Source organism: Oncorhynchus gorbuscha, linkage group LG02 (genome assembly GCF_021184085.1).
Source record: "Oncorhynchus gorbuscha isolate QuinsamMale2020 ecotype Even-year linkage group LG02, OgorEven_v1.0, whole genome shotgun sequence".
Lineage (NCBI taxonomy): Eukaryota > Metazoa > Chordata > Actinopteri > Salmoniformes > Salmonidae > Oncorhynchus > Oncorhynchus gorbuscha.
In genome coordinates, this window is record NC_060174.1 from 90162143 (window position 1) to 90188903 (window position 26761).

General features: G+C 44.2%; 1 protein-coding gene across 8 annotated transcripts; it reads right to left on the reverse strand.

Moving 5' to 3' along the window:
- Positions 1 to 907: 907 nt before the first annotated feature.
- Positions 908 to 26102, reverse strand: LOC124012673 (cullin-5-like). 8 transcript variants are annotated; one of them, XM_046326594.1, is made up of 19 exons: positions 26033 to 26102; positions 23207 to 23316; positions 22675 to 22774; positions 20290 to 20466; positions 16706 to 16847; positions 16140 to 16285; positions 15402 to 15482; positions 13349 to 13442; positions 11246 to 11376; positions 8697 to 8804; positions 8472 to 8536; positions 8083 to 8215; positions 6607 to 6738; positions 6409 to 6532; positions 5693 to 5868; positions 5438 to 5599; positions 3270 to 3388; positions 2805 to 2928; positions 908 to 2592 (listed from the first exon to the last, which is right to left on the reverse strand). In XM_046326594.1, the coding sequence occupies exons 1-19, from the start codon at positions 26054 to 26056 to the stop codon at positions 2398 to 2400; spliced, it is 2343 nt and encodes a 780-aa protein (XP_046182550.1). In that variant the 5' UTR covers positions 26057 to 26102; the 3' UTR covers positions 908 to 2397. The 8 variants fall into 8 exon arrangements, with proteins under 8 accessions (XP_046182550.1, XP_046182532.1, XP_046182523.1 ...); XM_046326576.1 differs by having other exon boundaries at positions 6400 to 6532; positions 8083 to 8227; XM_046326567.1 differs by having other exon boundaries at positions 13301 to 13442.
- Between the last annotated feature and the right edge of the window lie 659 nt (positions 26103 to 26761).

The window sequence follows — 26761 nt, forward strand, 5'->3', positions numbered from 1 at the left end:
GCGGACTGAGCATGTGCGGCGTCGGTGTCTCCCCACACACACACACTTAAATACGATACTGTACATTATTTCCCGTGCGATGAGTATGCAATTATGCCGTGGTGGCCGAGGGAAACAAAGCTGAGATCCTTTGAACCCACCATCCATGTGCCAATCTTATTATGCAGGCTTATTCGCCTACGCAGTGTCCTCAGTCTGAAAACATTAACAGGGAATGTCTTCAATAAGGTATTGGTCATGTCGGATATATGCAATGTATGAGAATTGCTAAGAAATGAAATCCCCGAATTGGAAATACTCTGTTACACTCACGTGACTACGATGTGCAACAGAATAAATGGACTGGTATAAACCGATGGAGCATGGGACCAAGGCGGCATCCCAAATAGCGCTCCTTTCTCCCGAAGTGTGCACTTGTTCACTTCCCTTCATAGATTTGAATGGACATTACTGGTCTATGCAAACTCCCTCTAGAGCCAATCAAATGCTTTTAAATTTGTGTCGAGTAGTGAACGAGTGCACACTTCAGGAGGAAAGCGATTAGTAGGATGCACCCCCAACCATATATAGTCATGTTACCTGTAGTATTTCAGTTCACAAAGCATGATAAAATTAGTTACCCATAACTTCCCTCAATCTCTTCAAAGGACTCAATTTGCCAAAATGCCTCACCCACCCTGCCATACTAGCACTCAACATCAGCTTTCTTTACTAACCAGCTCAACCTCCGCAAATCAGAGATTCAGCACCACTCAAGTGGACAGCGGTGGAATCGGAATTAGTCAGTGCCACACAGCAACAATGGACAGTTGCTAGCATATGCCAGAAAATTCTAAGTTATCTGAAAGTTTATCCTGCTTTGGGAAGTAGCCCAGGGTCGATTAACAAAGTTCATACAACGTTTTATAATAAGGTGCTGTTTATTTAATCATCAACATCTTTATGTACACTCCTTTAGCTCTGTATTGTAGTAGTTACCATCAGAGCCATGTATAAAGATACAGTTATATATAAACAGATCTTTCTATATAGTTCTGGCTATTACCTAGCTCTGGTCCAGGGTTTTTACGTGTGACTTGCTAATGCCGTGCAAGTTCAGCGTCGGTGAGCCGTACTTAAACGCTCTGGACCTGAGCTAGTTATTAACATATAATACACACGACCCCTCTTCCCCCAGAGGCTTAGCTCAGGCAGCCTGCAGAGATGAGGGGTAAAGATCCGGAAAAGGTGACATTGGCCTAATTCTAAACTGACCGTTAACAGCTATGCTTAAACTCTTCCTGTAGATCTGAAGAGATTGAATATGAGCAACCACCAATATGGTGATTACTCCACCTTGCTTTCTGATAGAGCTCCATCAAGTCTATCGTGTGCACTTATCAGATGTTGTCAGAATTTGAAAGACAAGTTCCCATGGGTAGAATGCTTGGGGTCGATTTGGAACTGGGAACTAATAGCCCACAGTCAGTCTCTTTTGGAAAACAGTTTCTGAAATATAACATACTGTTGAGAAGATTTCCCCGACACAGGATAAGCCTCGTTCTGGACTAAAGTGCACTTTCAATGGAGATAATCTATTGAGAAATATTTTTTAGACCCAGGACTAGTCTTAGTCTGGGCCCGGGAAACAAACCCTGAATGTCCAAGAACGGCATCACATATGTGACAGCAGAGAGTAATTGTCTTTAGTGCTTTGTTTGTCACCACCAGTGGCCACAAAAAACATGGCCGACAGCTTGGCTCAGACAGCTGCCAGGGGACACAACTCGTTCTGTTGAAGAGGTCCGGTGAATAGTGTTGGCCTCCAAACTAGGACTTTAGATATGGAGGGAAACGGAGCTTCTTCTAACGCTTTTCCTATTTCTTGCCATGTCGTTAGAGATACCCAACACCAACCAATGTTACTCCCAATTGTGGTGGGGTGTTCATGGATGGGGTGGGAGAGGGGGCGTGGTCTGTGGGGTGGTTTGACAGGGAGGACGACGACGCATTGCAACAGACCTTTCACAACCACCAACCATGTCCCGTCTACAGACTAGGAAACGCCTTCTAGCCAAAAACGACAACTGAAAACTCAGTGGGTGTCGACTCCCGCTGAGAAGCTCAAACTCATTTTCTTTCTTACCCTTTAATTTCCCCACACAAACTCCTCCTTTTAAACATTTCCGTAACGCTGTCATAAATCAAGTCTGCATTTCCCCATGCAACAGATCATCTGTTTATTAAAGGGAGGTCAGCCTGGAAATATTCTATTGTCCATCAGGCTTGAACCCTCACGAACCAAAGATATTTTTTCCCAAAGAGGGTCGGGCCTAAAAATATTCTATTGTCCATCAGGCCTGATGAAGAACCCCCAAAGTCACACGTTGTCACCACAATTAAACGTCGTCAACGGCGCTACGCCATGTAGAGGAAGGTGTTGAGATCAGTCTCGTCACGCTTGATGTACTTGTGCTCGATGAGCCACTCCATTTGCTCCTTGATCATCTTCTTCTGGGGTAGGAACATGTTTTTGAGGATCTCCACCAGCTCCGTCTGCAGCTGGGCATTGGTGATCCTCTTCCTCATCTTCATGATCTGGATGATGGCCTCCTGGAAAGGGAGTGACAAGGGAGAGAGAGTATATTTCAACTGAATTTAACCCTCCTTGCCTCCTCTAAACGCATTGGAGAAGAGCAAGGGGCGAAACCTCAGATCTTCTGCCCCAATGTGCATGGAGAAGAAGACGAGGAGGGAGGACGTCAGAAATCCCCAAATTCTTATTTGCAATGATGACCTGTCAATAGGAAGCACTTATATAGTACCTGTGTTCTCAATATCCTGAGCTGGACAATTCCTTCGTTCTCCTCCTCCCTCATTCGCTCCGTGGTGAGCTGAAGCCGGCCAATCAGGTTGATCTTCCCCCTCTTTTGGACCTTGGAGTTTTTTCTGGACACAGACACACTATTTAGAGCTGGAACTAGTGTCATTTTTGTGCCACATACAAAATACATAGCTCAGTTGGTAGAGCATGGCGCTTGTAACGCCAGGGTAGTGGGTTCGATCCCCGGGACCACCCATACGTAGAATGTATGCACACATGACTGTAAGTCGCTTTGGATAAAAGCGTCTGCTAAATGGCATATATACATGACAACCTCCAACTTCAACCAGCAAGTTAAGTAAAGCCAGCCCAAAGAGTAATCTCTGACGTGGCAGTGGAAAGCCTGGTTGCAAACCCCAGCCTGTCACACATAGATTAGTGAACACTTATATTAGCCAACACTTACATTAGTGAGAACTCCTGGTTGACGTAGAAGAGTGTGCCCTCGGCAAAGTCTTTGGGCGAGCCCACCACGGGGTCGTAGAACAACACCTGCCGCTTTAGCTTGGGGAACGCTACCAGGGACTGGAGGAAAAGGAAAGAGAAATAGAAAGAGGTAAGGAGGAGAGACTAGTCAGTACACTTAAATGTGTAATAACAAAATAAAAACAAATTAGCTGTGAGGAGTTTAGGAGGTTGAGATAGCAGTTAACAGTCGACTAATAGTTATGGTCATATGGAATCTGCAGAGGAGCTTCAGGGTGTGTTTGTTGAATATGGGAAACCTCTAGGTGCCTTAAGCAAAGAATTAGTGTACATAAGGCATAATGATGAATATTACCCTGTTGCCTGCCACTTCAATACATGTTCACATGGTCTCCTCTTTACATTTTCAGGGTATTGAAAAGTTTAACCTTCGCCCAGAGGGAACACTGAGAAAAAGCTGTACCAAAGGGAACTCTTGGATATATATGCTTGGCACTTCACATCCATCAGGGCTTAATGAGGATTTAGCCATGAGGGTCATGCTCTAATATGTTTCGTTTGAGGCTTCTCCTGGTATTAACACCTGTTAAGTGTTTATGCATTATGTAAACATTTTATTTAAAACAAATGTAAAAAATATATACTAAAACAATAAAATGTCTCCTGGTGTTTGTTTTTGTACACAGGTGTTGCTCATCATGTCTGATTGCTTTGACACACGTTGCCTATGTGTTGCCTCTGTCATTGTGTTTATTTCTGCTCTGATGGTCTGACGACCAAAAGCTCAATACACTACATGACCAAAGGTATGTGGACACCTGCTTGTCAAACATCTCATTCCAAAATCATGGGCATTAATATGGAGTTGGTCTCCCCTTTACTGCTAAAAATCAGCCTCTACTCTTCTGGGAAGGCTTTCCACTAGATGTTCTTACATTTCTGCGGGTACTTGCTTTCCATTCAGCCACAAGAGCATTAGTGAGGTCAGGCACTGATGTTGAGCGATTAGGCCTGGCTCGCAGTCAGCGTTCCAATTCATCCCAAAGGTGTTCGATGGGGTTGAGGTCAGGGCTCTGTGCAGGTCAGTCAAGTTCTTCCACACCGGTCGACAAAACAATTCTGTATGGACCTAGCTTTGTTCACAGGGGCATTGTCATGCTGAAGAAACAGGAAAGGGCCTTCCCCAAACTGTTGCCGCAAAGCTGGAAGCACAGAATCATCTAGAATGTAATTGTATGCTGTAGCATTAAGATTTCCCTTCACCGGAATTAAGGGGCCTAGCACGAACCATGAAAAACAGCCCCAGGCCATTATTCCTCCTCCATCAAACCTTACAGTTGACCCTATGGATTAAGGCAGGTAGCGTTCTCCTTGTACCCACCAAACCCAGATTCGTCTGTCAGACTGCCAGATGGTGAAGCGTGATTCATCATTCCAGAGAATGCGTTTTCACAGCACCAAAGAGACCAATGGCGGTGAGCTTCACACCACTCTAGCAAACGCTTGGCATTGCACATGGTGATCTTAGGCTTGTGTGCAGCTACTCGGTCATGGAAACCCATTTTATGAAGCTCTCGACGAACAGTTATTGTGCTGACTTTGCTTCCAGAGGCAGTTTGGAACTCAGTAATGCGCTTCAGCACTCTGCGGTCCGGTTCTGTGAGATTGTTTGGCCTACCACTTTGCGGCTGAGTTTTTGTTGCTCCTACACATTTCCAATTCACAATAACAGCACTTACAGTTGACCGGGCAGCTCTAGCAGGACAAAAGGCGTGTGACAGAAATAGCCAAATCCACTAATTTGAAGGGGTGTCCACATACTTTTGTGTATATAGAGTACATTTTAAATTGTGCATTGATCCTGAGTGTGCGGAGATTCCTTTTTCCTTTAGTGTTTGTTACATATCAAATCAATAAAACGCTGTAGTTAGCAGAAGTTTTTTTCAAGCAACTTTCCCAGGTAATTCCAGCAAACCTAGTTGGAAGATTGCAGGAATCAAGCAGGAATATGCAACAAATATGGAATTCCTTTAACTAAGATTTCGGGAAAACATGGTAATTTTGGGAATGTTGGAGGAATCTTGCATCCTTAATCCTTGCGATAGCTAACCCTTTGACCTCTATCTATCCATTGACACCGTGCCTTACCCATAGGGTGCGTCGGAGCTCAGCGTCAGGCAGCTCCGTGGCCAGCTTGAGGTTCTCAAAGCTGATCCTCTCCCGGGGCCTCTGGTTCCAGGCAAAAAGCACTGCCAGCTGGAAGGTGGTCACCTCCAGGTCGTACTGTCCCACCTCGTTCTTAAAGGTGATCTGGATAGAATTACACAGAGAACATAGAATGAAATATAGGATCTCTAGGGTCTGGACAGAGTGGAGGGTGCCTGCTACATGCTCTACACTCACAATGCCATTGGACATGAGGTGGTGCCAGTGCAGTTTCCTGCCGCTGTGGTTCTTCTTGTAGAAGTCGTCCACCTCGGGGATGAGATCCTCCAGCTCAGTGGGCAGTGACACAAACACTTTCTCTGAGCTTCGAGACCACGCCCCGGCATTCAGGATCTTGATGTTAACAGAGTCCGCTGCACAAGAGGGGGAGGAAGGGGGAGAAAGGAAATACACCCCGAGTTCAAATCCATTATGTCTAATATATACACCATAGAGATATATAATATACTAGTATAACAACAATTGTTTTAAACAATATATTTGTTTCTAGAATGAAACTGACAAAGACGGCCGTCATTTTTTGGCAAATTGCTAAAAAGTGTATGTCCATTCTAGTTTCCTGCTTCATTCTATAATATACACTTTCAAGTACTTGAGCTGTGCTTTTTTTTCTGGTACAACGGAGTCAGTGGAATAGTCCCAAAAGTGCAAACTCAAAGCAGAATCCCAAACAGGACTGTATCAATAGCATTTGTATTACTTTTCACTAGGTCTAATCCAGCAACCTCCACCAAACACCCAAACGTACAGGTACACGGGTTCGATTCCAGCTAGGGCCAGCAATACGAACATTTATGCATTCACCGTTGTAAGTTGTTTTGGATAAAAGTGTCTGCTAAATGGCATATATATTATATTAGGTAAATTATATTAGGTACAGCTACCTGGTTTACCTGATAGGGTCAGCTTGTTGTGTTTGTGACACTCTTTGAAGTTCTGGTTGAGATCATCGGACACCTTGATGTCCTGGAACATGCGGGCCAGCTTATTCACGTAGTCCGCGGGCATGCCTACCTCCTGTAAACAAGGTTAGAGGTCATTGGAGAAGTGGTGTAATTGTAGCTAGTCAATCACACACACACAGATCATACCCTGAGCCACTCCACCATGTTCTCCTCGATTTCGCTGTCGGCGGAGATGTCCAGGATGAGGCGTCGCGTCAGATGGGCTTTGTGGTAGCGCATGAACACGTCTTTGTTCTGCACGTACTTCAACACCAGCAACTGCAGGATAACACACACACACACAACACCACTGTGCAATCAGGGTATTCATTACTGCACACCGTAGCAAAATGTTTTGCAACGGAAAACAAGTGTTTTTTATTGGACAAGTTTAAGTAGTCCCTCCCTGTTTCAGTCCATTTTCTTCTGTTTGGGGTCTAATGAACACGACCCAGCTGAGATTGTCCCGTCCAAAGAACAAACGTTTAAGTGTTTGCAGATCTGAAAAAAGCGGATAGGTGAAGCAACATGATCGACGCTCTCCTCAACCTAAGGCCAGATATAGACTGATTTTGTGTCCGAAAATGGAGACAAATGTTTTTTTATTTTATGAGAGTCATCTGTTGCTGCATGAATGACAAGGGATGATGTTTGTCTGACAAAAACAAACATATGGTCAGTTCTCTCACAGATAAAGTCACCTGAAAAATTGTTGACTTTCGATGTACTTTCGACAAACAAAAACAGACAATGATGTACGTCATAAAGCGCCTTCGGAAAGTATTCAGACCCCTTGACTTGACACATTTTGCACCATTACAGCCTTATTCTAAAAAGTGATTTGGAAAGGCACACACCTGTCTATATAAAAAGGTCCCACAGTTAACAGTGCATGTCAGAGCAAAAACCAAGCCATGAGGTCGAATGAATTGTCCGTAGAGCTCCGAGACAGGATTGTTTCAAGGCACTGATCTGCCAAAGGGCACCTAAAGACTCTCACACCATGAGAAACAAGATTCTCTGGTCTGATGAAAATAATAATTATTTGGCCTGAATACCAAGCGTCACGTCTGGAAGAAACCTGGTACCATCCCTACAGTGAAGCATGGTGGTGGAAGCATCATGCTGTGGGGATGTTTTTTAGCGGCAGGGACTGGGAGACTAGACAGGATCAAGGCAAAGATGAACAGAGCAAAGTACAGAGAGATCCTTGATGAAGTCCTGAGCGCTCTGGAACAGGTTCTCAGACTGGGCCGAAAGTTCACCTTCCAACAGGACAATGTCCTTAAGCACACAGCAAAGACAACGCAGGAGTGGCTTCGCGACAAGTCTCTGAATGTCCGAGTGGCCCAGTCAGAGCCCGGACTTAAACCCAATCGAACATCTCTGTAGAAACCTGAAAATAGCTGTGCAGCAACTCACCCCATGGAACCTGACAGAGAAGAATGTGAGAAACTCCCCAAATACAGATTTCGTACATTCTAGAATAAGGCTGTAACGTAACAAAATGATAAGGAGTGTGAATACTTTCCGAAGGAAGTGTACAATGTAATCTGTGTTGCTGTAGCCATATGGAAAGCTTGCATATCATTACACACACGCACACTCCTCCCATCCACGTACCACATCCTTGAGCTTGGCCTCGATCTCCTCGGAGGTGAGTTTCTTGCTGAGCGGGGTTTTCCTCAGCAGCATGTCACAGTAGTTAGCCAGCAGTTCTGGACACTTTGATTCCGGCTGGGTCTTCAGACCCACCCTGACAGACAGACAGCACAGAGGAAGTAGAGCAGTGTTGTAAACACACACGTTCACTCATTAACTAATGAAGCAATTAACAATTCAGAAGTAGACTTTTTTATTTAAGTTGTGAAAAAACTAAAAGATCACCCAGCCGCAGTTTTATCAAGTGCAACGTCACTAAAACTGTGGGAGCAATTCAACTGTGTGCAGGAATCCACCTTTAATTCAGTGAAGAAATGAAGGCATACAGTAGGACACAGAGCGTCTCTTACCCTTTCTGCTTCAGTGGTAGTTCTAATTTAAAAATGGTAGCATCGTTCACAACTGCTTTGTAAGCCTGAAGAAAAAAAACATTGGTTAGGTTATGCAGTGACAACCACGTGCATATACTGTGCATATATTACCTGACAACGTTGTGTCAATGTTTGACAAATGTTGACAGAACATTGGGCTTCATTGGTAATGTTGGACCAATGTTGGACAAACGTTGTGCTGACCTTGTCCCTGGCTGTGAGGAAGCGAGGGTCATCCTGAAAGGCATCCTTCACCAATTTACTGAAGCTGTTGAACAGGGTGAGGAGCTGCTCCACGTACTTCTCAGAGTCCTAAACACACACACACACGACAGAGATTATACCTTCTTTCAGTAAACACAATACAAAAGTCATATACAGAGAAGGCAAAGATGACTAAATAATTACAAAAAAATATCCTAAAGACCAATGTATCAAAATAAAATACTTTTGCAAGTACCCCCTTAAAACCTCAACAATATTCTCTAACAAAATAGATTTATTTGCGGTTTATGTGGTTGTTTATCTACTTAAAGTTCAAATGTACTGACTAAGTCGCTCTGGATCCTAAATGACCAAAATGCTAATGTAAAAATGAACACTTGCAAAGCATGCTAGGTATTATTCTAATGAGTTCCACCCCCAAACAAGATCTTATTTGAAGAAAAAAATTGAATGACTGTAGAGATGGGAAACGATAGATCAAAATATATCTTGTTATAAAATACCCTAAAGAATGTATGAAAATAAAATACTGTTGTCAAAATACATTTCTATAAATAAATATATATTTTCAAAATACATTTCAAGTAGGCAAAAAAAAAACTAAATAAAGCCATAGACAGAACTGTGCCGTTGCAAATCAAACCAATACGTGTGAATTCCAAACTTTTTCAATTTCAACTTATTTTCTAAGAACTAGACCCTATATCATTTTCTATCAGGACGGTTGAAAAGAACACCTTCCTAATATTGAGTTGTCGCCATGTACATTGGACTGTAGCTCAGGCCAGTGACATACAAATGACATAAAACTCAAAAGTAATTGATATACGCATTTCAAATAAGTGCAACGAAAATAATGCCCATTTGCCTTCGGAAAGTATTCAGACCCCTTGACGTTTTCCACATTGTTACGTTACAGCCTAATTTATACAGCCTAATCTCTGGAGGGACTTGAAAATAGCTGTGTAGCAATGCACCCCATCCAACCTGACAGAGCTTGAGAGAATCTGCAGCGAAGAATGGGAGGAACTCCCCAAATACAGGTGTACCAAGCTTGTAGCATCAAACCCAAGAAGAAGAGGCTGTAATCGCTGCCAAAGGTGCTTCAACAAAGTACTGAGTAAAGTTCTTCCTCTGTCAACCATGGTTACCTGCAAGGAAACATGTGTTGTCATCAGTGCTTTGCACAAAAAGGGCTTCACAGGCAAGGATATTGCTGCCAGTAAGATTGCACCTAAATGAACCATTTATCGGATCATCAAGAACTTCAAGGAGAGCGGTTCAATTGTTGTGAAGAAGGCTTAAGGGCGCCCAAGAAGGTGCATCAAGCGCCAGGACCGTCTCCTAAAGTTGATTCAACTGCGGGATCGGGTCACCACCAGTACAGAGCTTGCTCAGGAATGGCAGCAGGCAGATGTGAGTGCATCTGCACGCACAGTGAGGCGAAGACCTTTGGAGGATGGCCTGGTGTCAAGAAGGGCAGCAAAGAAGCCACTTCTCTCGAGGAAAAACATCAGGGACAGACTGATATTCTGCAAAAGGTACAGAGATTGGACTGCTGAGGACTGGGGTAAAGTCTTTTTCTCTGATGAATCCCCTTTCCGATTGTTTGGGGCATCCGGAAAAAAGCTTGTCCGGAGAAGACAAGGAGAGCGCTACCATCAGTCCTGTGTCATGCCAACAGTAAAGCATCCTGAGACCATTCATGTGTGGGGTTGCTTCTCAGCCAAGGGAGTGGGCTCATTCACAATTTTACCTAAGAATACAGCCATGAATAAAGAATGGTACCAACACATCCTCCGAGAGCAACTTCTCCCAACCATCCAGGAAAAGTTTGGTGACGAACAATGCCTCTTCCAGCATGATGGAGCACCTTTCCACAAGGCAAAGGTGATAACTAAGTGGCTTAGGGAACAAAACATTGATATTTTGAGTCTATGGCCAGGAAACTCCCCAGACCTTGATCCCGTTGAGAACTTGTGGCCAATCCTGAAGAGGCGGGTGGACAAACAAAAACCCACACATTCTGACAAACTCCAAGCATTGAATATGCAAGAATGGGCTGCCATCAGTCAGGATGTGGCCCAGAAGTTAATTGACAGCATGCCAGGGTGGATTGCAGAGGTCTTGAAAAAGAAGGATCAACACCGCAAATATTGACTCTTTGCATCAACTTCATGTAATTGTCAATAAAAGCCTTTGACACTTATGAAATGCTTGTAATTATACTTCAGTATTCCATAGTAACATCTGACAAAATATCTTAGACACTGAAGCAGCAAACTTTGTAGAAATTAATATTTGTGTCATTCCCAAAACTTTTGGCCACGACTGTAGATTGATGAGGGGGAAAAAAACAATATAATTTTAGAGTAAGCCTGTAACGTAACAAAACGTGGAAAGGTCAAGGGGTCTGAATACTTTCCGAAGGCACTGTATGTATTTTATATTTCTGTTAGTATAACATGTCTGTGTGTGTGAGCATGACCGTATGTGTGTGTGCTTGGGCGTGTGTGTATAGCACTCACCGAGGTGATGGTCTCGGCGGAGGCCATCATGTCGGCCAGCCCAGCAGACATGATGTGGTCCTCTAGGTCATTCAGCATGGGTTCAATGCCACTAGGCACCTTGTCCATCAAAGAGAACATGAGGTGGAGCTCTAAGAGGCGGAGAACTACAATCAAACACTGTCCAAAGTAAGCTACAGTCTATAGATTCTATACTGTACAAAAACACAAGCGCAAAATGTAAAGTGTTGGTCCCATGTTTCATGAGCTGAAATAAAAGATACCAGAAATTTTCCATCTGCACAAAAAGCTTATTTCTCTCAACTTGTGTGTACCAATTTGTTTACATCCCTGTTAGTAAACATTTCTCCTTCCCCATGATAATCAAGCCACCTGACGTGTGGCATATCAAGAAGCTGATTAAACAGCATGATTATTACACAGGTGCACCTTTTGCTGGGAACAATAGTAGGCCACTAAAAATGTGCAGTTATCACAACACAATGCCACAGAGGTCTCAAGTTGAGGGAGCGTGCAATTGGCATGCTGACTGCAGGAATGTCTACCAGAGCTGTTGCCAGAGAATTTAATGTTAGTTCCTCTACCATAAGCCGCCTCCAACGCAGACCACATGTAACCATGCCAGCCCAGGACCTCCACATCAGGCTTCTTCACCTGCGAGACCAGCCACCCGTACAGCTGATGAAACTGTGCATTTGCAAATCAAATCATTTCTGTCAGAAAATGTCTCAGGGAAGCTCATCTGCATGCTTGTCGTCCTCACTAGGGTCTTGACCTGACTGCGGTTTGGCGTTGTAAACGACTTCAGTGGGCAAATGCTCACCTTCGATGGCCACTGGTACGCTGGAGAAGTGTGCTCATTATGGATGAATCCCGGGTTCAATTGTGCTGGGCAGATGGCAGACAGTGTGTATAGTGTTGTGTGGGCGAGTGGTGTGCTGATGTCAACGTTGTGAACCCCACGGTGGGGTTATGGTATGGACAGGCATAAGCTACGGACAATGAACATAATTGCATTTTACCTTTGGCAATTTGAATACACAGGAGGTACGGTGACAAGAACCTGAGGCCCATTGTCGTGTCATGTCCTGCCATCACTTCATGTTTCAGCATGATAATGCTGCAAGGATCTGTACACTATACCTGGAAGGTGAAAATGTCCCAGTTCTTCCATGGCCTGCATATTCACCAGATATGTCAACCATTGAGCTTGGGGATGCTCTGGATTGACGCGCACGACTGTGTTCGAGTTCCCGCCAATATCCAGCAACTTCGCACAGGCATTGAAGAGGAGTGGGACAACATTACATTAACTCTATGTAAGGAGATGTTTCGCGCTGCATGAGGCAAATGGTGGTTACACCAGACACTGACTGGTTTTCTGATCCATGCCCCTACCTTTGTTTATTTCTAAGGTATCTGTGGCCAACAGATGCATATTGGTGAAATCCGTAGATTACAGCCTAACGGATTTATGACAATTGACTGACTTCCTTATATGAACTGTACTTCAGTAAAATCTTTGAACAAAAATATAAATGCAACAATTTCAGTCTCGTTTTCTACTTCTAGATTATAGTAAATAATTTGAACAAGGGGTATGCAGCAGAGCTTGGGGCCCGTATTTAAATACATCTTTAGGGGTTGGTTTCCGTTCAATTGATTGAGTCTCCATTGAACATGCTTTTTAAATCAAGGACAAGGCTTAATCTGTTTCCTGGAAATCAGCTCTAGAAGTTTTAAACATCACAGTGGTGGTATACTGCCAGGGTTAGAAAGCTACATTCAGATTTTACTGCTAAACATCATAAAACTGACATGTTCTACAAAGACACATTGGTTAATACTGACACACATATAGGTAGACTATAGGTTACACACACAAACACAGTAGAAGGTGGGTTTGTGGTCAGAGACTGATGTTTGGGGGTTAATGTTGACAACATGTTGACTGACACACAGAATGGGCAAAGAGGTTGGTTGGTTGGTTGATGTGGACAAATTGAAATAGGAAGTGAAATGGAAGACTGCAAGGTTATTTCCTGGTTTGCAAACCTGTGCTGGCCGAGCCTTTGGTGCCAGGAGCACTCCACCCGTACTCACTCTCTGTCTCATTTTGCTTGATCATGCCTGGACACTCAGCCAAGATGGTCTCCTTAAAGGACGTCACCAGGACGTTCACGCAACACTCCATCAGCTGAGGAGGAAAACAGAAACACCATGGTCGCTCATATCACCAATAATATCATTTTTTAAAATTGATTTATAAATAACCTTTATATCAGCATTTATCACAAAGTGGTTTAACATAAGGAATTATTACACTGCCATTTTTAAAGCCATGACCTCCTCCGTTCTTGACTTTTCCTAAATAAGTCTATAACACGGTCATTGTTAGAATCTTAACATTACAAACAGAATTATACGTTAGGAAGGAATGTCACTTTAATGGTTGACCCCCCCGCCTTTGTGCAAGGAGGAGCAGGAGGAGCACTGCCAGAGCCCTGCAAAATGACCTCCAACAGGGCACAAATGTGCATGTGTCTGCTCAAACGGTCAGAAACAGACTCCATGAGGGCCCGACGTCCACAGGTGGGGGTTGTGCTTACAGCCCAACACCGTGCAGGACGTTTGGCATTTGCCAGAGAACACCAAGATTGGCAAATTCGCCACTGGCGCCCTGTGCTCTTCAGAACGTGGAGAACGTTCTGCTGCCTGCAACATCCTCCAGCATGACCGGTTTGGCGGTGGGTCAGTCATGGTGTGGGGTGGCATTTCTTTGGGGGGCCGCACAGCCCTCCATGTGCTCGCCAGAGGTAGCCTGACTGTCATTAGGTACCGAGATGAGATCCTCAGACCCCTTGAGACCATATGCTGGTGCGGTTGGCTCTGGGTTCCTACTAATGCAAGACAATACTAGACCTCATGTGGCTGAAGTGTGTCAGCAGTTCCTGCAAGAGGAAGGCATTGACGCTATGGACTGGCCCGCCCGTTCCCCAGACCTGAATCCAATTGAGCACATCTGGGACATCATGTCTCGCTCCATCCACCAACGCCACGTTGCACCACAGACTGTCCAGGAGTTGGCGGATGCTTTAGTCCAGATCCCTCAGGAGATCATCCGCCACCTCATCAGCATGCCCAGGCGTTGTAGGGAGGTCATACAGGCATGTGGAGGCCACACTCACTACTGAGCCTCATTTTGACTTGTTTTAAGGACATTACATCAAAGTTGGATCAGCCTGTAGTGTGGTTTTCCACTTTAATTTTGAGTGTGACTCCAAATCCAGACCTCCATGGGTTGATAAATTTGATTTCCATTGAAAATTTGTGTGTGATTTTGTTGTCAGCACATTCAACTATGTAAAGAAAAAGTATTTAATAAGAATATTTCATTCATTCAGATCTAGGATGTGTTATTTTAGTGTTCTCTTCATTTTTTTGAGCAGTGTATTATGACATCTCTGATGATTATTCTTCTGGTTCTGAGCCTCAACCTACACCGCTGAGGACTAAGCGCAAAAAGCAGAGGAATGTGAACACTGAGCAGGTGCCCGTTCAAACACCAAATGAAAACGGTGAGATAGGAGAGAGGAAGGGACGGCACCGCTTGGATAGAACAAGCCGGTGAAATTGCTGAGGGCCGATTATCAGCACAAAATGTCAACACAGAAAGCAAACCATACATCAAGCAAAAAACATCAGCAGCAACACACTCACCAGCTTTCATTGTTTATGTGACATCCTCCAACTGAAGCCATTGCATGAAGATACACACAATGTAAGCACGAGCTGACAATAATTGACTATTTTCAACTGCTGTCCTATCGACACATTCATTTTAATGCCATTATTGCGTTTGTGGTGATTGTCACTATTTATGAAGCACACTTGGCGCCTATGGTAATGTTGAGGCTACTGATGTTTTCATAATTTGACCATGCGCCTTGGTGGTTGGGGTATTTTTTTGTTATAAAAGCAGTAACAACTGTAGAAACAAACAGTGAAATTGTTACAGCAGCACCTCAGTTTCAAAGGTTTTGTGTTCTAATGAACATGGCCCTGCTCCGAACGGGATGGCTCCCCTGCTTTATATACAGACCTTTCTACAGCCCATAATAGTCACGCAGAAGTGGTGGCGATATAGAATACTCACTGCTTGTACAGAGTTACATTCCCGTCTCGTCTCCAAGTAGCGCAGCGCCCGTTTCTCCTCCTCTCTCAACTTGACGTCTGCCTGTTAGAACACACATGTTGGTTTCACCTCAGATGGATAGCCCAGCTAACAGACAAACAGGTTTTCCAGACATCTCAGTAGAAGGATTCCCACATTTCCTGCTTATTCTAATTTCTGGAAAACCTGGGATTTTGCGAATGGTACCAGAATTTTACAGCCTACTGAGAAATCACAAAGAACCTGCTGAACAGTATTGGTCTCATACAGATCGTTTTCGATTTCTTTCGACCGCTGTCATCACTGAATTCCAAATCAAACCTCAGGCACTATAGATCTGAAAGGAGTAGATAGGTTTAAACAGTGTGGTCATTGCTTCAAACAGTGTGGTCATTGCTTCAAATTGCCTTTCAATTGGCTGTTTGGGATATGCGCCATATGGCTTACACCTATGCAATCATTTCAAATCTACATGAGCACCTGAGGGGTATGGAATAGGCTCGTCCATTTGGAATTCAAATGATAACTTATTGTGTGATTATGTTGACAGAGGAGAGCGGTTGTCACGGAGACAGCGGATCCTTTAGGGTGGCAAAATTCCAGCAACTTTATAAAAACTGCCATGTTTTCCAAAAATTCAGGAATCCACCAGTTTTGGAAAATCTGGGAATTTTCAAAACGTTATAGGAATTGTACAACCCTAATCCTGGTAATACGCACATATTTCATGTAGTTCTGAACTCCGTTCTGCTGCAGGTAGGAGGGGGCCTGTGTTCTGTAGAACCTCTCGGTGGAGTCCATGTAGGCCTTCTCAAAGTTCTCTCTGTAAATCTGCAACTTGTCATCCGTGTTTGAGCACAGGTTCACTGCAGAGGGAAGACAGGGAGGTCCCCAGGGGCCAAGTTTATCAGCACGCAATGTTTTGCAATAGAAAACAAAAATGTGCATTTCTTATTGGATGAGTCCAATTAGTCCCTTCCGGTTTCAGTACGTTTTTTTCCATTTGGCGTGTTATGAACACTACCCAGGAGGATTATAAATATCTTTGTGGAGGGGGGTTAAGAGTTAATTTCTCTCGTTCACACCAGCTTGTAGTAGCTCACATTTTCAAGTACATCCCACATCAATGTTATTGGGGGCTTCACACCAATATCGATATGAAATATCTATCCAATTTGGCACCATGATTAGGTATATCATCTGTTGGTATTGTATACATACACCACAGTCGTGGTCATTAGGCACCTTTCTATCCCAGCTAAAGGAGACAGTATTGTTTTGCTCACCATAAGACTCCCTGACACCAATGACCAGCTGAGAGTCGAAGGCCTCCCCCAGGCGCTCTGCATGCACCAGCTTCATGGCGCTGTCCTGGAGCCTATTCTTGATGTTGGAGAAGATGGACTCGTTCCACGTGTCCAGCATGAGCTGAGCACACAGAAGATTATTAGAACATGGCTTTATTGTTAAATATATACACTACCGTTCAAAAGTTTGGGGTCAGTTAGAAATGAAAGCTATTCCATGCGAGAAACATGCAACAATTTCAAAGGTTTTACTGATTTACAGTGCATATAAGAAAATCAGTCAATTGAAATAAAAATCACAAGTCCCTAATCTATGGATTTCACATGACTGAGAATACATATGCATCGGTTGGACACAGCTTCCTTTAAAAAAATATAATAATAAGTATCAGAAAAACAGTCCGTGTGACCCCCATTTGCCTCATGCAGCACGACACATATCCACATAGAGTTGATCGGGCTGTTGATTGTGGCCTGTGGAATGTTGTCCAACTACTCTTCAATGGCTGTGTGAAGTTGCTGGATATTGGCAGGAACTGGAATACGCTGTTGTACACGTCGATCCAGAGCATCCCAAACATGCTCAATGGGTGAAATGTTTGGTGAGTATGTATGCCATGGACAAACTTGGACATTTTCATTTTGTACAGATCCTTGCAACATGATCATGCTGAATCATGAGGTGATGGCAGCGGATGAACGGCATGACAATGGGCCCCAGGATCTTGTCACTTTATCTCTGCATTTAAATTGACATCGATAAAATGCAATTGTGTTTGTTGCCCGGTACAGTTGAAACCGGGATTCATCCATGAAGAGCACACTTCTCCAGTGTGCCAGTGGCTATCAAAGGTGAGCATTTGCCCACTGAAGTCTGTTACTATGCCGAACTGCAGTCAAGTCAAAACCCTGGTGAAGAAGACGAGCACGCAGATAAGCTTCAGTGAGACGGTTTCTGACAGTTTGTGTAGAATTTCTTCGGTTGTGAAAACCCATAATTTCATCAGCTGCCCGGGTAGCTGGTCTTAGACATTCCCGGAGGTGAAGAAGCCGGATATAGAGGTCCTGGGCTGGCATGCTTACACGTGGTCTGTGGTTGGGAGGCCGGTTGGTCGCAATGACAATTTCTCTTAAACGACTTTGGAGGTGGTTAATGAATAGCTTATTGTGCTGTGTGACTAAACTGCACATTTTAGTGTCCTTTTCAAATAAAATAAAATTGTATTGGTCACATACACATATTTAGCAAATGTTATTGCGGGTGTAGCAAAATGCTTGTGTTCCTAGCTCCAACAGTACAGTAGTATCTAACAATTCACAACAATACACACAAATCTAAAAGTAAAAGAATGGAATTAAGAAATATAAATATTAAGTCGAGCAATGTCGGCATGGCATTGAATAACATACAGGAGAATAGAATGGCCTTGAGATAGAAGCTGTTTTTCAGTCTCCCGGTCCCCGCTTTGATGCACCTGTACCGACCTCGCCTTCTGACGATAGGAGGGTTAACAGGCCGTGGCTCGGATGGCTGATGTCCTTGATGATCTTATGGCCTTCCTGTGACATTAGGTGTTGTAGGTAGTTTGCCCCCGGTGATTCGTTTCCCAGATCACACCACCCTCTGGTGAGCACTGCGGTTGCGGTGGGTGCAGTTGCCGTACCAGGCAGTGCTACAGCCTGACAGGATGCTCTCATCTGTAAAGGTTTGTGAGGGTTTAGGGGCCAAGCCAAATGTCTTCAGCCTCCTGAGGTTGAAACACTGTGTGGGTGGACCATTTCAGTTTGTCAGTGATGTGTATGCCGAGGAACTTGAAGCTTTCCACCTTCTTCACTGCGGTCCCGTCGATGTGGAGAGGTGCGTCCTCCACCTGCTGTTTCCTGAAGTCCACGATCATCTCCTTTGTTTTGTTCTTACATAGGTATTCCTCTTGTCCAGATGTGATAGGGCAGTGTGCAGAGCGATGGCATCGTTTGTGGATATATTGGGGCCGTAAGCAAATTGAAGTGGGTCTAGGGTGTCAGGTAAGGTAGATGTGATATGATCCTTAACTAGCCCCTTAAAGCACTTCATGATGAAAGAAGTGAGTGCTATGGGGTGATGGTAACTGAACTAAATTACTTTTGTTTTCTTAGTTACATTTGAAGCAAGTGGGGACAGCAGACGGGGATAGGGAGAGTTGAATATGTCTGTAAACACTCCAGCCAGCTGGTCTGTGCATGCTCTGAGGATGCGGCTAGGGATGCCGTCTGGGCCGGGAGCCTTGTGAGGGTTAACACACTTAAATGTCTTACTCATGTCAGCCACAGAAAAGGAGCATCAGTGGCACTGTGTTATCCTCAAAGCAGGCGAAGAAGGTGTTTAGCTTGTCCGGAAGCAAGACGTGACTGGTTTTCCCTTTGTAATCCATGATTGTTTCTAGACCCTGCCACATTGTCTCGTGTCTGTGCCATTGAATAGTAACTCCACTTTGTCTCTGTACTGACGTTTTGCCTGTTTGATTGCCTTATGAAGGGAATAACTACACTGTTTGTATTCGGCCATATTTCCAGACACTTTGTCATGGTAAAATGTGGTGACTCGCACTCAGTTTTGCGCGAATGCTGCCATCTATACACGGTTTCTGGTTTGGGTAAGTTTTAATAGTCACAGTGGGTACAACATCTCATATACACTTCCTGATGAACTCAGTGTATTTGATGTTATTCTCAGAGGCTACCCAGAACGTATCCCAGTCGCATGATCAAAACAATCTTGGCATTTCGAACAGTTGAATAGCAGTGATTCAATGTTTTTCCAGCGTGAGTACTACAGTCAATGTGGTGTTAGAACTTCGGTAGCGTTTCCTCAAATTTGCTCTGTTATTTGAGGAAAACATTGCCAAAGTTCTACCAACACATTGACTGTAGTACTCGCGCTGGTAAAACATTGGACCACTGCTATCCAACTTTCCTAAATGTCTACAAGGCCCTCCCCTGCCCTCCCGTCGGCAAATCTGATCACAACTCCATTTTGCTCCTCCCATCACGACTCAATCAGCTTCTTGATATGCCACACCTGTCAGGTGGATGGATTATCTTGGCAAAGGAGAAATGCTCAGTAATAGGGATGTAAAACCAATTTGTGCCCAACATTTGAGAGAAATATGCTTTTGTGTACAGAAAATATCTGGTATATTTTATTTCAGCTCATGAAACATGGGACCAACACTTTACATGTTGCATTTATATTTTTGTTTTATCTAGTGCCTTGCTCAAGGGCACAATGACAGGAGATGGCATGGATATCAGAACAACCCTCCGGTAGCCAGCTGACTCCCAATATATTGTCCCTCTCAATCTCAGGACTTGAACCGTCAACCCTCCGGATGCTACCTTCTAGGACCGTTACCAGCCCACAGACACAAGGTAGCAGAAGGGACAGTGAAATGAGATGTATGGATACATGAGCAGGGACAGACTGAATTTACAGGCAGTATAATTTCCTCATGTCAACCAGAAATTATCTTATATCAATGTCAATACAACCAAATACTGCTGCTGCCCCCCCCCCTCCTCCTCACCTTCCGTACGATGCTGTCCTCTACGTTAGACTTCTTGTTGCAGCCCTGTTTGCCCATGAGCGTAATCTCCAGCTGGCAGAAGGGTTTGGGCAGGATGTCACACTGAGTGAAGAACTTCCTCCACTCAACGATGTAGGCATTCAGCAGCGCCGTGTCATCCTGGTGGCTCAACACCCGCTGTGGGGGAGAGAGCAGGGCATTTATGGACTTTATGGCATTGGAAAAACTGAGGGTAATAGACGGTCTGCTTGGTTACTCAACATGTTGCAGGGGGAGAGAACAACTGAGTGCAGTTTTATAGACATTATGATGTTGAAAATATAGGTTCTCAGGGATAGGCTAGTAGAGTGCTTGGTTACGCAGTAGCCGACCGGCACAGATAGCTTGCTTCCAAGCTATCGTTATGGTGTCAGCATGCCTCATTTCATCTGGCGGCTAGCCGAAGTTGGCTAGGCAAACCAAACAAGTGTGCTCGCATACTCCCTTAAAAGACATTTGCTTGAAAAACAAGAAAAAAAGCACAATAGTACTGTTTGTCCATTTTGAGACACCGTTGCCAGTATACACTTCCTCAAAATAGAATGAATCTAAGATAACTTAATAAATCAGTCATTCACTTTGATGTTTTTGCAGAGGATATCTCAGTCACGCAAAATTTACATCTAACTATGATGTTTGGTATAGTATTTTTCAATTTAAAAATGTGCTTGAAAATGAGTCATCTCTTGTTTGATGACAAAGACTTTATTGAAGCATCCCTACTGTTGACCAATAACCGACAAAGGATGCCTTTGGCTCCGAACTTTGGCTTGCCTCCAGGAAAAATGTGCCCCCGAACAGACCCCCCCAAAAAACTCAACGAAGTCCAAAACTAACAAATATTTCACAAAATGTTGTCATAATATATGTACGAACTCTACAGAACTGTTTCGGCTAGGAAGCGTGCGGATGCCTTTAGTAGTACTCAGTGAGGGAATAAATGGCAGTCATTTCAATGCTAGCAGGACTTAGCAGGCCTTAGCAGACAAAGCGTCAATACAGGACTAAGATTGAATCCTACTGCACCGGCTCTGACACTAGTTGGATGTGGTAGGGCTTGCAAACTATTACAGACTACAAAGGGAAAACCAGCCGTGATCTGCCCTGTGACACAAGCCTACCAGACGAGCTAAAAGCATTTTATGCTCGCTTCGAGGCAAGCAACACTGAAGCATGCAAGAGAGCACCAACTGTTCAAGGACGACTGTGCGATCAAAAACTCTCCCTGACCGAGTATGTAATACCTACATGTTTCAAGCAGACCACCATAGTCCCTGTGCCCAAGAAAGCGAAGGTGAGTACCGCCACGTAGCATTTGGACCCACTCCAATTCGCATACCGCCCCAACAGATCCACAGATGACGCAATCTCCATCGCACTCCACACTGTCCTTTCCCACCTGGACAAAAGGAACACCTATGTGAGAATGCTGTTCATTGACTACGGCTAAGCGTTCAACACCATAGTGCCCACAAAGCTCATCACTAAGCTAAGGACCCTGGGACTAAACATCTTTTGCAACTGGATCCTGGACTGATCCTCAACAGTGGGGCCCCTTAGGGGTGCATGCTTACTCCCCTCTTGTACTCCCTGTTCACCCACAACTGCATGGCCAAACACGACTCCAACACCATCATTAAGTTTGCTGACAACACATCAGTGGTAGGCCTGATCACCGACAACGATGAGACAGTCTATAGGGAGGAGGTCCCTATAGGCTGGGTCAGAGACCTGTCAGAGAGGTCAGAGACCTAGCAGTGTGGTGCTAGGACAACAATCTCTACCTCAATGTGAGCAAGACAAAGGAGCTGATCGTGGATTACAGGAAAGGGGGGGCTGAACAGGGCCCCATTAACATCGACAGGCAGTGGAGCAGGTCGAGAGTTTCAAGTTCCGCAGGAGATTGAAAATATTTGGCAGGGGTCCCCAGATCCCCAAAAAGTTTTACTACAGCACCCTTGAGAGCATCCTGACCGGTTGCATCATCGCCTGGTATGGCAACTGCTCAGCATCCGACCGTAAGGCGATACAATGGGTAGTGTGTACGGCCCAGTACATCACCGGGGCCAAGCTTCCCGCAATCCAGGACCTCTATACTAGGCGGTGTCAGAGGAAAGCCCAACATTTTTTCAAAGACAAGTCACAGACTGTCATAGACTGTTCTCTCTGCTACCGCACGGCAAGCTGTACTGGAATGCCAAGTCTAGGTCCAAAAGGCTACTTAACAGCTTCTACCCTAAGCCATAAGACTGCTGAACAATTAATCAAATGGCCACCGGACTATTTACATTGAACCCCCCCTTTGTTGTATTCGGCGCATGTGACAAAATGTGATTTGATACATACTGCTTGTGCTTGCTTGATGAAGTCTAGGATGTCCTCTTTCAGTGCCTGGTGAATCTTGGCCGGCCCCTTGTCATCCCATAGGCATACTGCATGGACATCTCTATGGAAACCAAGAGATCAGATGCGGGCATTGGAGGAGATCAATCAATTAATCCATTTGTTGGTCTTTAACAGCTCAGACAGGCGTTAATGTGAAATGCCTGTTAAACAGAATGACAGCCTTTTCAAGGTATCAAGTCCAGACTGTATCACAACCGGCCGTGATTGGGTGTCCCATAGGGTGGCGCACAATTGGCCCAGCATCGTGCGGGTTAGGCTGCCATTGTAACTTAGAATTTGTTCTTAACCGACTTACCTAATGAAATAAAAGGTTAAAAAAATAAAACGTATTCACTAAGAACCAAACGGAATAGGCCAAAACAGGGAGGGAATGCCTTGACTTGTCTAATAAGAAACACTGGTTTTCAATGTGTGCACACTAATGAATACAACCTCAGTATGACAGAGCACATGGACGAGTGGCCATACTCACGAGAAGAGGTCGAACCACTGCTGTTTGGTGACTGACTCTTGGCGGAGCAGCTTGAGGACGATGGGACGCATCAAGTCCCACTTGTCCTCGAACTGGAGGGAGCCTTTGTTCTTGGTGAGAATGAGAAGGGTAAAAGTGTCACTTCTGGCTATAGCAGTTATGACAACATAAGGGATGAACCGCAATTGTATTTACTTGATTCCTCGCATCCTCTCTCCTTGCCGCCTTCTCAAAACACATTTTAGCAGAGGGGAGGAACCTCAGCTCTTCTGCTCCAATGTGATTTGAAAAGGAGATGAGAAGGGAGGATACGGGAAATCATGGATAAACAATTGATATTCATCCCAGTGGTTGCTGAATGTTTAGGAACTAGGCAGTGGGCCCATTTGAACATTAGCAGGAACACACCAGCAGTAAACAAGACTGGTGGTGGTTAATTTCTCCAATATCATAGGACAGGCTGATTGAGGCCCATTAGTAGAAAACAGGCTTGCTTGTGCTGGATAGTTTCTATCCATAACAACAACCCAGGTGCTTCAATCCTGTAACATCTGTTTTTGTCTACAGCCAGCCAGCTTACCTGTGAGGGAGTGTTACGTGTAGTGATACAATAACAATGCAGTTAGTATACAGACATGACTAGCTATAGGATCGTTCCAATTGATTTCAAGCAACCGTTGGAGTTGTTTTTTTCCGAGTTTCCAGTTGTCTTGAACGCGGCATAAAGTACAGGTACAACAAACAGGTACAACAAACAGGTCACTGACCATCTCGAATCCCACCGTACCTTCTCCACTGTGCAATCTGGTTTCCGAGCCGGTCACGGGTGCACCTCAGCCACGCTCAAGGTACTAAACGATATCATAACCACCATCGATAAAAGACAGTACTGTGCAGCCGTCTTCATCGACCTTGCCAAGGCTTTCGACTCTGTCAATCACCATATTCTTATCGGCAGACTCAGTAGCCTCGGTTTTTCAGATGACTGCCTTGCCTGGTTCACCAATTACTTTGCAGACAGAGTTCAGTGTGTCAAATCAGATGGCATGCTGTCCGGTCCTCTGGAAGTCTCTATGGGGGTGCCACAGGGTTCAATCCTCGGGCCGACTCTTTTTTCTGTATATATCAATGATGTTGCTCTTGCTGCGGGCGATTCCCTGATCCACCTCTACGCAGACGACACCATTCTATATACTTCCGGCCCGTCCTTGGACACTGTGCTATCTAACCTCCAAACGAGCTTCAATGCCATACAACACTCCTTCCGTGGCCTCCAACTGCTCTTAAACGCTAGTAAAACCAAATGCATGCTTTTCAACCATTCGCTGCCTGCACCCGCACGCCTGACCAGCATCACCACCCTGGATTTTTCCAACCTTGAATATGTGGACATCTATAAGTACCTAGGTGTCTGGCTAGACTGTAAACTCTCCTTCCAGACTCATATCAAACATCTCCAATCGAAAATCAAATCAAGAGTCGGCTTTCTATTCCGCAACAAAGCCTCCTTCACTCACGCTGCCAAACTTACCCTAGTAAAACTGACTATCCTACCGATCCTCGACTTCGGCGATGTCATCTACAAAATTGCTTCCAACTCAGCAAACTGGATGCCATCCGTTTTGTCACTAAAGCACCGTATACCACCCACCACTGCGACTTGTACGCTCTAGTCGGCTGGCCCTCGCTACATATTCGTCGCCAGACCCACTTGCTCCAGGTCATCTACAAGTCCATGCTAGGTAAAGCTCCGCCTTATCTCAGTTCACTGGTCACGATGGCAACACCCATCCGTAGCACGCACTCCAGCAGGTGTATCTCACTGATCATCCCTAAAGCCAACACCACATTTGGCCGCCTTTCGTTCCAGTTCTCTGCTGCCTGTGACTGGAACAAAAATCGCTGAAGTTGGAGACTTTTATCTCCCTCACCAACTTCAAACATCTGCTATCTGAGCAGCTAACCGATCGCTGCAGCTGTACATAGTCTATCGGCAAATAGCCCACCCATTTTTACCTACCGAATCCCCATACTGTTTTTATTTATTTACTTTTCTGCTCTTTTGCACACCAATATCTACCTGTACATGACCATCTGATCATTTATCACTCCAGTGTTAATCTGCAAAATTGTAATTATTCACCTACCTCATGCCTTTTGCACACAATGTATATAGACTCCAATTTTTTTTCTTCTTCCTATTGTGTTATTGACTTGTTAATTGTTTACTCCATGTGTAACTCTGTGTTGTCTGCTCACACTGCTATGCTTTATCTTGGCCAGGTCGCAGTTGCAAATGAGAACTTGTTCTCAACTAGCCTACCTGGTTAAATAAAGGTGAAAAAAATAAAAAAATAAAAATAAAAAAACAGATACTGGGGCATCTTCTAACCAGCCATCTAACGTTATTGTTATACCGGCTGCCTAACTACTGTTAGCAAGCTAACTTAGTGTTTCATGAAAAAGGCAATCGATCGTTGGTGAGGTTAGCTAGCAACTCAGTGAACGACAGTCATGCCAAGTTAAATGATCATGCTTTCTTAGCCAGTTTGTTGGCTGGTGAACCAGTTAGCGAACGTATGTGTACTAGCCACTAACTGGCACAGCTAGCTAACACCAGGCTAACGTTATTAACGCCAGTTACTTGGAGGAGTAAATAGCTGTCCTTTCAATGCTTGCAAGACAAACAGGACTTCATATCACCTACCTATATTGCAAGACCATCTTCAGGCATGGGCGCTTAACAATGTACAGTAATATATCATTGACTATGCAACAAAGACTGATTAAATGTAATCAAAAGTATTGAATTGCGGTGCCTGTTACCTTTAGCAAATTAGACGTCGCCATGTTCCCTGAATTTAGTTCCTCGAACAATCTCGCGAGATTTACAGGGTTGTAAATTGCCAATGGGTTTTTAACAAATCTGGAGAAACGGTTTATCATGATCATATTCCTGATTTCGTATTATTTAACCAAAACATTTTGAAATAGCCTACCCCTGGCTTAGGTCTACTTATGAAAAAACTGTCACCCACTGAAAAACTGTGAAACACTGGAAAATAATATAAACTATTGTGTTCAGTAGCTAGGTTTCCCTCCAGTTTGTGACAGATTTTCATGCGAAAATTCTAAAATGAACATAAAACAGTATGCGCATTTTCCCACCAGAGATGTGTTTCGCTGTGAAAAGGCTGTGCATGATGTCATAGCGCACATACAAATAACTTATACCGTTAAATGTTGATGTACCAAATGAAAAAATATAGGTTTCCATCGCATTTTCAACTCTACTGATGTTTTGGTGGTGCACCGTCGCAAAAAAAACTGTTGCGTTATATAGCAAATATGTCCACTCTGATCTCGGCGCATGCGCTCTAGCCAACAGCTCACAGTTACAGTGCTGGTAGGCTAACTACATTATGAGATTATTATGGATAGGAGCGATACTAATTTGTGTTTGTCAATTGGCAGGCAATAATCGATGATTATGTCACCAGAATAAGACCCTCGATATTTATTGGAAAGGAACATCAAGTTCGTCATAGCCAAGTT